The 14,330-nt window shown below is 36.8% G+C and overlaps 1 protein-coding gene across 5 annotated transcripts in view; it reads left to right on the forward strand.

Annotated features, from left to right (window-relative positions):
- Positions 1-14,330, forward strand: part of PCLO (piccolo presynaptic cytomatrix protein) — a 439,326-nt gene that overhangs the window by 18,123 nt on the left and 406,873 nt on the right. For all 5 annotated transcript variants that reach the window (XM_046020420.1, XM_046020422.1, XM_046020421.1 and 2 more), the window contains exon 3: positions 9,671-11,074. In XM_046020420.1, the coding sequence (XP_045876376.1) occupies positions 9,671-11,074 (1,404 nt within the window). The remainder of the gene's footprint in view (positions 1-9,670; positions 11,075-14,330) is intronic.

Here is a 14,330-nt window from a genome sequence, read left to right on the forward strand (position 1 = left end):
AGCTTTTCTACAGTGTTTCTTACCTTTTTCTTCAGTAAAAAGGAGATTGATCTTCCATCACAGAAAGGAGAGATCTTAGTTTGAACACTATGCATTTCAGACTGTGCGCTAGGCTCTCTGTATGCATTTTGTCATTTAATGCTCTTTTAATAAGGTGGTATCCACATTTTGAAGATGAGTAATAGAGTAAAGAAATCATAATTTGCATTGTAAAGCAATTTGAAATCTTCAGTGTTTCTTTATAAATTTATCATTGGAAAGCCCTTTGGAAAAGTGGAAACAATGTGAGATTTTAGATTGGGATAATATGTATACCAGCCCTAGTTGAGCTACTTGTGATTTGGTCAGGTCATTCTTTTTTTCTGAATATCTAGTTTTATTTATGATGTAGAAGTCTTCCTAAAGTCAAAATCACATTTGGCAATATAAGTGGAAATGCTTTGAAAATGAAAGTAATAGATAACGTTATTGTTAATCTTTATAAAAACTGTGATAGGCAAATAAGGATAGTGCCATCATCATTAACTACAGTTGTCAATGAGAAAACTGAAGTTAGGGACTTGAGGTGACACAAAATTACTTAGCAATGAATCTCATATAGGAAATTAGATTTGCTGACCCCAAATTTAGCATAATTTTTTTTAATAGGAGACCATGTTGCCTTTTTACAGACCATTTCTTAAATTTCTAGGTTAAAGAGTGTATGTGTGTGTATAAATTTTACATATTCTCAAAGTTAAAAAAAATAACTTTCTTGATGGGAGTTTATTTTTGGAATTTAGCGTAAACAAAACTGAGGTCCAAGAACACTGGTTTTATACCTTCCTACTCACTGTTGCTTAAACCAGAGTTTTACGTGGCTGAATTGTTTTTTGTTCTTTAGGAAAACTGTGAGCTCCTACTCTGAGTTAGCCACTCTGTTATATTTTGAAAATACAGATGATGAGGTTGATAACTTTGTTCACTGTCAGGAATAGAACTCAGAGTTCAAAAGGAGAGGCAATAATTTAGCAAATGAAGATAGAGTCTTGTTTGTAAAATAGAATAAAGTTTATATAGATGACACCTAGTCTCACCTGAATATAAAACAATAAACCACTTTTTCTTTTTTTTCTCTAATCAAAAATAAAGATTTTAAAAATCACTTGTAAAACATTTGATAGAAATAGGACATTTCTATAATTTGTTCAGTAAAGTCAGAGTTTTCAGTAGAATTTGTGGAATAATTCTTAGGAACAGATTTCTGCTTATGTAAAATAAAAGAAGTCAGTGGCAGGCTTTATTATGTGAACATGTTGATTGGGAATTTTGTAAAAGTTGGGAAAACTTTTAATGTGTGGTTTTATGTGTTTTTAAACTTGATGGAGGAGGGATTAGAAGAATGGTCAGAAGGAAATAAAGGGTAGTGAAAATGTGGATAGGATCTATTAAAAAAATTGAAAATAATGTAAAGGTGATTAAATGTAATTTTAAAATCAGGTTTTTCTTAAAGACATTCTTGAAAATGAGCATACATATAACTGTATAAAATCTGAATAAATTTTAAGTGGTTTCCATTCATTGACAGCTAAAAGAGGCTAAAATCCTCATGCATTTTTGTTGTTTTTTTTTTTTACACAAGATTTAATATACTTTAAGCATGTCACATATATTTTTAAAAAGCATTTTTTTCCTTTCTGACTCAACATACAAGTGGTTATCTTCATTCCAGTTAGCATCTAATTGAATTAAAGATACATAGTTTTCAGCCTACATAATGAGTTCACAAAGTTTAGGTGACCCTTGGTTCTTTTCATTAATGGAATTTATTTCTTCAATTTTTAAATGAAATAAGAGGACTTCAATAAGCTCTTTGCAAACACAGCCTAACTGAAACTTTTGGATTGCAGGCTACAAAATTGTAGTTCAAGGTGCATGTTAATCATTCAAGGAATCAGAGTTGGAATTTGCCATATGAGAAGCAGCTCAGAAGTGTTAATGCATAGTGTATCTAAGTTCAGTTTACCGATTTGGGATCCTCCTCTCTTTTTGTGGCTGTAATAGAGTACAAAGATATTTTCATGTTTGTGCATATACATACAGTAACTGTTTTTTAAATTCTGCTTTGATGAAAGTGGTTTTCTGTTTTAGACTGCTTTGACAAACATTAAACTATGCTTTTATCATTTGATCCTATTTTTTGAGGATTTATACATGTTATTGCCAATATTTGGTAAATATTATTATGCTTTAGGAAGGAAAATGTTTGGTGTATGTTTCACAAGGTATGGTGATGGGTGCTGAATTATGCAGCCAAAATTATAATCCACACACTTTCAGAGAGATGTATCCATCCAACTTCTGGATGGATTGTTTTAAATAAAACTGTTGCACCCACTGCTAAGCATGTCATCACAGTTCTGAGAAATGCTAATGTCCTGTTTTTAGCTAAAATAAATTGTGTATTAATATGCATAGCTAAAGATGTCAACCACAGTGAGCCATCTGTAGCCAGACTGCTGTCAGTGAGTCGCTGCCTCTGTGGAGGAGGTCATATGGCTTAGGCAATCCTCGAAGAGCAGAAAACAATCTGTTCTCACGCGATAGCTTGCTTTCCTGTTTATAATACGATATATTATGTGATTAGGTAATGTATGTTATGTAATTATATTTTCTGTGGCATTCGAACTAAATAATATAAATAACATATTCAGTAAATATTTGAAGATAATTTGATGAAAAATAGGAAAAAAGTTTAGAATAGTTGATGAGAAGTCGGTGCTTTCTTTTGAGTTCATGTGAAAGAGGAGGGAAGAAGTAGTAATTGGAGAATTGAAAGCACTGTCTGAGTCCAAATGTTCACACTATGCCAGGAAGAGTTGAGAAGGACAGACCTGGGAATGTTAAGCAATAAAGGAAGAAATTCAGTGTGGACCCGAAAGATGGGTAGCATTCAGGTGAATGCAGGAGGAATACACATTGCGCCATGCATTATGACTCACGTGTGAGAGAATGAGGATACTGCCATGATGGAGTAAGTGGTACATGCAGATGTCACAGTCTGCAGAAAAGTTTAGTTGTTATGCTTTCAGAAGTAAGAACCCAACAGTCTTTATTGTATAGAGATGGGCAGGATGAAAGCATAACTGAAGAAAATTTATTCACATTCAAATGTGAATGGTGTGAACACAGCAAGGATAAATTCCGGTTGTGTTATTCCTTTGATGTTCCATTATTCCAAGTACTATGCTGTGTTGAGCAGAGATTCATTGTAAATCTTATGTAGATTTTATGTTTAAAATTTCCAGTTTGGAGTGCACTGAAGGGTAGATGTTAGTCATTAGGCCTTCTGGACTTCTGTGTGTGTGTGTGTGTGAAATATTCATTCCATTTTGAAGCTAAATAGATGAATAACAGTTGTGAACAAGAATATGCTTTAACTCTAGAACCCTAATATTTGCCAACTCACCTCAATGCTTAGATGCATCAAATTAATTATTGTCAATTATTACTGAAGACACACTCTTAAAATTCTGAATATAATTTTTTAGTAATCAGTAATAATCAAAACTTCGGGTAACTTTTTTTGATAGTGGCAACATTAATTGAAACTCTCTAGGTGAAGCTCACAACCTTAAGGGTACTTCTTGAGACATCTAAATAATACATTTATGATTATCCATCAAAGTCCTTAGCTAATGAATTTGTATTGCTGTATGTTATAGCTCTAATAAATAACCCAGAGGATAAGATTCAGCAGGGAGGTGTGTTTTAGTAATTATACTGCAGGTCTGCATTAGGGTATACAGTGACCTGAGAATGAGCAGAAATCGTGACTAACCAGTCTCTTATCCCATTTACTCAGATTATTGAATTAGAGGAGTGAATGAACGACTTTATGTGTTTCTTTTTTCCTTTCCTCAGAACTAATTGTATTACGGTAGCTCATTAAACAGTTGTGTCTCCAGACCTTGAATTCCATTTATGTACTCTATAAGTAAGGCTATGGGTAGGAAAAGCAGAAGATGACTATTTTTTCCTGTTGTTATATCAACTCTAAAATTTAGGAATAGGTGAAGCACGGCATATTTTTCAAATAAAGTTGGATTATTTCATTTTAATATTTATATATTGAAGATAAGACTTCTTTCTGGACATATTGATATGGTTGTGGGCTTCCCTGGTATTTCTTATATTTTTCCATCATTTATCAGGTAGATGTGGATGATTATAGTGTAATGTTAGGGAATAAGTGCTAGTTATTTTTTTTTTTTAAAGATTTTTAATTATTTATTTGGGGGAGAGAGTGGATGCACAAATGAGAGAGAGAGAGAGAGAGAAAGAGAGTGAGAGAGCACATGAGCAGGTGGGGGAAGAGGCAAAGGGAGAGGGAAAAGCAGACTCCCTGTTGAGCAGGGATCCTGAGGCAGGGATTGATCCCAGGACCTGGGATCATGACCTGAGCCGAAGGTAGATACTTAACCTACTGAGCCACCCAGGCGCCCTAATAACTGCACTTACAACAGGTGCCCCAGTAAGTGCTAGTTATAGGAAGTTATTATGAAATATTGGTAGAAGCCTTCTTCTGTGAGTCAGCCTTGGCCTTGGATATTGTTTGACTCCTGTGGCATGGGGAAGAAGTAATAAGGACTAAGATATTCTGAGGTCCTCATTCATGGCTACGATGGAATGAAGACCCAATCATATAGACATAGGAGAACCAACTATATTATAAACATGGGTAACAAATGGAATGGGCAGCAAGTGTCTGAGGAAGTGATGGTAATAAACTAGGTTCATTTCTGCTCAGACTTAGAAATAAATGTTTAATTTTGGAAGTGAAACAGGCAGTTATTGCCTTGATGTGAGGAAAATATGTATGGTTAGCGGATATGGTGATTATGAGGGACTCTTTGAGTTTGACTCGAATGGGGATAGGTTGTTCATGGCATGCAACCAGAAAACGAAGGCAGCAGCGTGTCCTACAAACTGTGTAAACAGTGGGAATTAGCAGAGTAAACACAGGAAAGCTGTAGCTTGAAGAGCACAAACATTTTCAGTTAATTTATTTAATTCAAAACAGCTCAAATCTGTGGGCATCTGTCATGCTTAAAGGCTTAGTTAGACCCCAGGGCATCAGTGGAAAGACCACTACCGGGAAGTCCTTACTGTTTGTTACTTACTGTCTTTGGAGGATATAGAACTGGAAATAGATTGATGATATTAAGTACTAGCATTTTACATTTCAAAATGATATATTTTGAAGTTCTTGCAAAAGATTAACTTCATTTCACAGTTCTGGGAGAGGCATTGAGTTGCAAGGGGAAGTAGATAGAGTCAACCAACCCCTTCTGTGGTTAGTAGTTTTATGCAGATGATCTTTTTGTGAGTGTGTAAAGAATCTAGACAATGACAAAGGCCAAGTGAGGGGGGGTTGGCTTTGGAAATGTGAAAAGAGATATGGGAAATTACCTTTCACAAGCAGTGCAGACAAAATTGAGGAATAATTGAGAATGTAAGGAAGATAACACATGATTTCTAATTCTGATGACTGAGAGGAGAAATGTGCTGTTATCACTCATTCCTCTCCCTGCTGGTATGGTGGAAGACAAGGCCCCCTAGAAAAGTACAGGGTGGTTTCTGATGCTGGGGCAGCTTGTGGGCTTTTTCATTTTCTCAGTTTATAGGAAGTTTGCTTTTGTTTTTGTTTTCCAGTTGAATCAGGGAATTGGAAATGCTTCTGTTTTCAGTGCTAGATTGTTAAGCGCTGAGATAAAAATCATTTCTAGTTGCAACGGATTTGGCCAGTAGAATTAAATATAAAAGGAAGCTCTTTCTAAAAAAAAAATCCTAAGAGGATAAAAAGCTTTTCATATTGTGTTCGCTGCAATGATTTTAACCCATATTCTAGCAGCGAGGAGGAACACTGAGGGGTCAAAATGACTGTTATGTGTTTTAATCAAAATAAAGAAAATGTGGTCATTAAAGGGACAAAAGATGGGGCAGTGGAGTCTGTTCAGAAAAGGGGTATGTTAAGAGAAAAGCAGAATTCTCCTCTGTGGAGAGGCAGTGATTTGGGTTTTCTGCCTGTCTTCCCAACTCTTCGCTATGTCATTATGTGGAAACAAGAGTCATATACATTTATAAAATGCAAGGAGACATTTGATTTTGGAATAAGGGCAATATAAAATGTATTTCCCACTACTCGTGTAAATTATGCATTTGGTATGCTGTGGCAGTGTTCTGATTTTACAGCGGTTTGAAAGTGGAATGAGAGCCTAGGTAGGCCCGCTACGTGTGAAGCTCCGAAGTTCACATCTTCACATCTAAGGAAGTATTCAATGGGGATGGTGTGAGGAAGTTTCCTGTCAGGAAAGGAAAAAGTAGTCATCACAGTATCATCAGATACTTGGTACATATCTATAATCTTCAAGTTTTATGTTAACTTGTTTCTTTTTTTTTTTTTTAAAGATTTTATTTATTTATTTGACAGAGAGAGATCACAAGTAGGCAGAGAGGCAGGCAGAGAGAGAGAGAGAGGGAAGCAGGCTCCCTGCCGAGCAGAGAGCCCGATGCGGGACTCGATCCCAGGACCCTGAGATCATGACCTGAGCCGAAGGCAGCGGCTTAAACCACTGAGCCACCCAGGCGCCCTGTTAACTTGTTTCTTATCTGACTTTTTTACTACAATGTAGTCTCCAGGAGGATGGAGATTCTTATCTCTTAATTCGTGCTCTGTGCCAAGTAGAAGTTGCTCAATAAATACTTGAATAAAGAAATGAATAGGTGGCTTGGGCGCCTGGGTGGCTCAGTCGGTTGAGAGTCAGACTCTTGGTTTCAGCTCAGGTCATGACCTCTGAGTAGTGAGATTGAGCACTGCATTGGGCTCTGTGCTCAGTGGAGAGAGTCTGCTTGAGAATCTCCCTCTCCTTATGCCCCTCCCCTCCATGTTCTCTCTCCCTCAAATAAATAAATCTTAAAAAAAAAAAAATAAACAGGTGGGGGTGCCTGGCTGACTCAGTGAAACCTGAGACTTGATCTCGAGTTGTGAGTTCAAGCCCCACGTTGGATGTGGAGCTTACTAAAAAGGAAAAAATAATTAAAAAGGAATAGGTGAATGAATTTTGCTTCTACTTTGGTTATAACACTCATCAAAATTATTAAGATCAGCTAACTATAATGCAAGTCAGTAACCCTAGGGATTTATAATTTACTGTGGTTAACGTAGAAGCATATCTCATAATGTTTTACAGGAAAAAAAAATCAGTGACAGAGCATAGGTAAAGAATTATGCTTTTAATTACATTTTCTTTTGTCCGTATAATTATGAGGTGATACTCATTTAAGGTTGTGGAAAAAGACACATGAGCAAAAATGAACAATAGAACAGCAGAAGTAACATTGACAGTAGGGGAGATGGTCGAGTAGGTAAAAGTTTATTTATGGAGGAGTTTATGTCCATCAAGAAAGTAGAGTGAAAAGTTTCCTTATATTCTAGCTCACCTTTTGTCAGGGTACTGGCATAGTAGCAATTGCTTATGTTTTGGAATTCAGATATTTGTATGATAAAAAGTTATTTTGTGAAATGCCTCAAACATACAGAAAAGTAAATGTTAAAGATATTACAAGTACACAGATACTCAAGACCCTTACTGAAAGCAAATGTAATGAACACTTTCTACCCATTTTTAACAAATGTTTTAATTTTACTTCATTTCACATTTTAAAACAGAAATATAACATGTTAGAGTTGATAATCTTTTTAACCTTCTCTAAACAAAAGTTTGCTTTCCCTGGGATTGCAAAATAAGTCCTTTTATACAAGTGCATGAATTTAAATGATTCAGCGTGCTTTTTTACTTTAAAGCCATTATATTAAGAAAATCATTCAATAAAGTTTTGTTCTCTTACTAAAACAGCTTCACAGTATAAACTATTAAATGACAAAAGTTTTTAAGAGTTTAGGAAAGGCTATTTCAGTTTCTTTTCAAAAAGAAGTTGTTTGCCCATAAGGAACATGCTTTTTGCCAGCCTAGCACTTCCTACTTTTATACTGTGGAAAACTTTTCCAGTAACTCTGTTCCACCTATTTAGTTGTTCACCATTAGACTTCTGTATAGAGAATCTAGTGCTGAACTGGTAACATTGGTTATTTTGGTTGGAGAAGATTGTATCATACAGAATTTGATGTTCTAATTACTTTGGAAGTATTTAAAATTTTGTATAATATGCACATATTATTTTGGAATTTAAAGAAGGTAAATGCCAAACATAGGTACTTTAATTTATTTTTTATTATTTATTTATTTATTTAAATTCAATGAGCCAAAAGATAGTACATCATTAGTTTTTGATGTAGTAGTCAAGTGCTCATCCCATCATGTGCCCTCCTTAATGCCCATCACCTAGTTACCCTGTCCCCCTACCCACCTCCCTTTACACAACCCTCAGTTTGTTTCCCAGAGTCAGGAGTTTCTCATGGTTTGTCTCTCTCTGATTTTTTCCCATTTAGTTTTGCCTCCCTTACCCCTCTGATCCTCTGTGCGATACCTTATATTCTACATATGAGTCAAACCGTATGGTAATTGTCTTTCCCTGATTGAGTTATGCTATCCATAGATACTTTTAAATTATGTTCTAAAATAAGTATCCAATTCAGCATCTTTTTATAATTGGTGCAACATGAAATGAACAGATGTACTTACTCCTATACCTGTGTTTATATATGTGTTGTATATCTCACATCTATATATATCTTACCGGTTGAATAAGTGTATTGCTTCCTTACACTGCTCTTTCTAGTATATTCATTAAATTATAAGGAAACAATAGTTCCTCTGTTAAATCATGCTATTATTTATGATAATTTGAAGAGATGCCATTGGTTTTTCTTTATTTTCTTAACAGAGAATGTTCTCTTTCTAACCCAGTGTGGTTAACAATTTTTGTTTTCACACATTTGATTATGTTGCCTTGGAGGGGAAAGTAATGCTCTGCTAATTTAAGAAATTAGCAATGTGTTAATAATTTGACAGGCTTACACTGGGTTGTATAACTAAAAACTGTATATGAGCCATCAATAGAAAAAATATCTAATGGAAGTAATTTATGGAATCTAATTTGTTATAATTCATCTTTTTATGACACAGTGTTTCCTATTTCTGTGAGTACAAACTTAGAGTAAATCAGGGGCAAAGAATAACAGAATTAGGGGTGCCTGGGTAGCTCAGTTGGTTTAGCAAGCAGCTGCCTTTGGCTCAGCTCATGATCCCAGTGTCCTGAGATGGAGCTCCACATCAGGCTTCCTGCTCAGTGGGAAGTCTACTTCTCCCTCTCCCTCTGCTGCTCCCCCTGCTTGTGTTCTTTCACTCACACTCTTTCTTTCGAATAAATAAATAAAATCTTTAAAAAAAAACATAAAATTAACATTAAAAACAATACAACCTTATGTTCATTTTTACTTTTTATTTTTCCAAAAATATAGAGTGCTTAATTCTCTGAGGTTCACTAATTATATTTCTGTGTAATTAACATTATAATATTTTAATATAAATTAAGTAAAATAATTTGGGATCTATATGTTTCAAGTGAGGAGCGACATAGTTTCAAATGGTACCATGCATTTTTAAAATTACGTTTTTGTGTCTTCACATTGTTATTGTCTCTGACCATTATTTCATATTATTTCTAGATAAAAGAGTGGCTCTGTTTAAACTGTCAGATGAAAAGAGCTCTAGGAGGTGATCTGGCTCCAGTTTCACCATCCCCTCAGCCCAAACCGAAGACTGCCCCCGTGACTCCTCCATCCACAGTGAGCAAACCATCTCCACAGCCACAGCAGACTTCTCCAAAGAAGGATACTGTACCCAAACAGGATCTCTCAAAGGCCCCTGAGTCTAAAAAGCCCCCACCACTAGTGAAACAACCAACCATTCACGGATCTCCTCCACTCCCGGCCAAGCAGCCTCCTGTGACCGAGTCCTCATCCAAGCCAGCCCCTCCCAAAGAGCCTTCGGTCCCATCTGAGCAGGCTAAGGTCCTCACGGCTGAGGATAAACCAAAGCAGCCCAAGATGGTGAAACCAGCCACAGACGTTGTGTCTTCAGCACCAATAGCAGCAAAACCTGATACTCCAAGCTCCAAAGTACAGTCGGAGGATCAACAGATAACAGCCCCTCCTCCAAAAACAGATGCTGCCAAACCCTCACAGAGTTTTCCACCAACAGGAGAAAAAGTCACCCCCGTCGATTCTAAAGTCATACCCCGACCTGCATCAGATTCAAAAATTCTTTCACACCCTGGGCCTAGTTCAGAGACTAAAGGTCAAAAGCAAGTTGATTCAGTTCAGAAAAGGGAAGAACCCAAGAAAGCACAAACCAAAATGAGTCCGAAGCCAGATGCCAAGCCGGTGCCAAAAGGGTCACCTCCGGCCCCAGGCCCACGACCTACCACTGGCCAAACTGCCCCCCCATCTCAGCAGCCCCTGAAGCCTCAGGAGCAGTCAAGACGCTTCAGTCTGAATCTGGGAAGTATTACTGATGCCCCCAGATCACAGCCCACGACGCCTCAAGAAACCGTGACTGGAAAGCTCTTTGGGTTTGGAGCATCGATCTTCAGCCAGGCATCAAATTTGATCTCCACCGCAGGCCAGCCTGGGTCTCAGTCTCAGAGCGGGCCTGGGGCCCCAACAAAACAAGGGCCTCCTCCTCCACAGCCACCTCCTCAGGGGCCACCCAAAGCCACAGGTCAGGGGCCACCAGCACCCGCAAAGGTTATCCCTGTGAAAAAAGAAACGAAAGCTCCAGTGGCTGAAAAATTAGAGCCCAAAGCTGAACAAGTTACAACCGTAAAAAGAACAGAAACTGAAAAGAAGCCTCCGCTTGTTAAGGATAGCAAACCTTCAGCAGCGGAGCCTCAAAAACCTGTCCCAATGCCCAAGGTGGAGAAGACTCCCAAACAAGAATCAACCTGTCCTCTCTGCAAAACTAAACTCAATGTCGGTTCGAAGGAGCCTCCTAACTTCAATACTTGCACGGAATGCAAGAATCAAGTATGTAATCTCTGTGGATTTAACCCTACACCACACTTGACAGAGGTAAGCAATTTATATGTTACTTACGGATATGAGCATATCATGTTTATTTTGAAAGCCAAATTTCTGAACAAAAAATGCCCCTCTAAAACAAAAATACCCATTTCTAGAAAGAAAGTTTATCAATATTGATGGCACAGTTGAAGTGTCAATTACTTAATACAGGCTTAGTTTCTTATTAAAAATTCATGTAATTATATCATTTCTGGATTATGCACCAGAATTAAGAAGGTGAAGTAAGCTGACAATTTAAAATAACAATTGTCCCAATTCTTTGTGCAGTCCAATGCTCTACCACTGAGCTATACCCCCTATCCCAATTCTTTGTGAATGAAAGACATGTAGCTTTGGAGTACTATGTGGTTCTCACATCAAGTAGTAGTTATAATTTACTGTTCCCATGATCTTCAGTCCTTCCTGCTTCTACTACCTTGGAGAAAGTTTTGGTTGCTTACAGATCCATAAAGAACATGAATTTGTTATGTTACAAACACTCTTAAGCATTTAATGTAAGTTAATAATATTGGCTACTAGAAAACAATGGTTTGAACTTACTAGGTCTAGACGTCTTAGAATTCTCTTTGAGCTATTATCTGCCATAAATATAATAGAGAACTTTCATAAGAAGTGTGCAAGAAACCAAAAACAGATGCAAAACAAAAACAGAGGAACTGTGTTTCTTAATTTTTTTCTTAATGGGATGATGAGACATTTTCTCCATGGTGTAAATGACCAAAACATAGATGGGCAAATTTCTACCTATTAGAGTTATAAAAGAATGAATCTGTAAACATTATGGATATGTTTGGCTGTTAGAATATTTAGATTTGGAAACTGAGGGGTTAAATGATTATTGCTGTCTTAGATGTTTAATAGACTTCTTGGGATTGAATTTTAAATAATTGTTGTTTTTACATAAATCAGAAATACTTAAGGATTCTTTTATTCACTCTCTTTGATTTTGCAATTCATTGGAATGGAAAAATTGAATAGATTTTAGCAACTATACAGAAGTGGTTTAGAGATTCTTGGTGTTGTTTCTGAGTTAAAATTTTTTAGAGAACAAATTATACATTTTTTTTATTTTTTACTTTTAAAAGGCGTTAGGTTGCTTTGAAATAATGATCATCAAGTGAAAGGGTTTTTTCTACAGACCTAAGCAGATTTTTATCGTCTTTATCTGTGAAGAATAGAGTTAACTGAGAACCATTTTAAAGGCAGATAAAATTTGGTTTCCCTCAGCACTTCATGAGTGGTAACAGCTATAATTATTACTTCTAGCGGTTTGGATTCATTGCAAAAGCAAAACAAAAAGCAAACCTTACATTTATCCCATATATTTAGGAGAGTTGTTTTTGGTTGTGTATTCATGAAACAGAAAATTTTGGTTTTACCATTACGATTGTATTTATTTCATAGACTTAGAGAATTTTGCCCTTTAATGAGGAGCTGATGGTGTTAACACAGTACAGTTTAATAGCTATAAAACAAATGGCATCACTAAAAACAAAACAATGTCTACATTTGAAATGTATTTTGGCACACTAAAAAAAAGTGTAGTGTGGAGGGAGGATTGTGTGTGTGCGTGTGTGGGTGTACATATATGTATATGTATATATTTGCACCACAGAATCCAGTCAGTGTCTGGAGGTATGAAATGAGAGCCCTTGGGTAGAAAGGTGATAAACTTTTTAGGAAAATCTTTGGTTTTCTTTGTGTTGGTAAAATTATAATTTTGAGAGGTGCTCATTTGAAAAGGAGATTTCTTAAAGCACAGAATTTCCTAGGCCATGTGTGAAATTTCAGTAGTTTGAAAATATAAGTGATCTCAAGTATTCAAGTGGTTTAGGTGAAATCCCATTTTATTATTTTTTTAATTTTAATTTTTTATTTTTTTAAAGATTTTATTTATTTATTTGACAGAGATCACAAGTAGGCAGAGAGGCAGGCAGAAAGAGAGGAGGAAGCAGGCTCCCTGTTGAGCAGAGAGCCTGATGCAGGACCCTGGGATCATGACCTGAGCCGAAGGCAGAGGCTTTAACCCACTGAGCCAAACCCACTGAGCCACCCAGGCGCCCCGTGAAATCCTATTTTAAATATCATCACTGGGATCACTGTTACTCAGAGTGTTTTGGTGTGTGGTAATTTATTTGAATTTGGAAGATGTTTCAGAGGAGAAAAAAAAGTGATATAACAAAAGCAGTTGTCTAGTGTTCTACCTTAACTGAACTTGCTAATCCATGTGAAGTTTTGAATTAGTAGAAGGTCTTAGTGCCCTCCAGCCTTTAGGTAAAGTCCGTTGGCTGACCTGTATGAAGGGAGTGAATGATGTTGGTTGAGTGATTCAGTATTCAAATACCCCAAAGGACTTGAGAGGATGGGCACAAGGAGTTAGTTGAAAAGAGAGGCACATTGTGTTTGCATGTGTGTGTGCATACATACACATACATTTCTAGAAAATCTTAAGTACGATTTACAGGCTTAGTTTGTGATGCTCTCTGAGAGTTCTTACTACTAATCTCTCCTTATTTCCTTTAGTTAGGAGCGATTAGTGAAGCACCTTCTCCCTGATCCTGGCTTTATTTCTATGCTTTCTGCATTCTGCTTGTGAATTTTATTTTTTGTTAACCTCCTATTTTATGCTTTTTTCTTATAGTTTTAGGGGGCACATTCAGAAAATACTCAGACTTTATACCTGCAATGCAAAGAAGTGGTATTTCTAAGAAAGGAATCAACTACTTCCATTTATTTTTTCTAACAAGGCACATTTAACTCTATATTATAAGCCTCTGCTTCTACTCTACCTTATCACTACGAGGCAAGTCTTTTCCTCTGGGTACCACTCTGCCTTCTCCTTTTGCTGTTCTGTTTCTCTGGTGGCAAGAAGAGCTGGTTATGGTTAGTCATGAGTTAGGGAGCTATGGAGAGAGGACTTCCCCCCCCCCCGCTATTTATCAAACACACCTGTCTCTTAGGTTGCTTCCTGTTTCTCATACACAGCATCCCCCACAACACCTGAGCTGTGCCAAGGGCTGCCTGCAGGGCCCTGGGGTGTAGCCAGGCTTCAGCCTGAGCCTCACGGTTTAACTCTTTGATGCCAAGTTTGTATAAGTGGCACCATAATCCAGTAGCCTCTGATAGCAAGGAAGAAGTCTCTTAGGCTTAACTTTTGGCAAACTCTTGGAAAGAATTTTCTTAGAAAACTCTTAGAAGAGTTTTAAAAGCAGCAGCAAGGCTTTTGGAAAAAGCTGGTCTTAGA

The sequence above is a fragment of the Meles meles genome, chromosome 10 (genome assembly GCF_922984935.1).
Source record: "Meles meles chromosome 10, mMelMel3.1 paternal haplotype, whole genome shotgun sequence".
NCBI lineage: Eukaryota > Metazoa > Chordata > Mammalia > Carnivora > Mustelidae > Meles > Meles meles.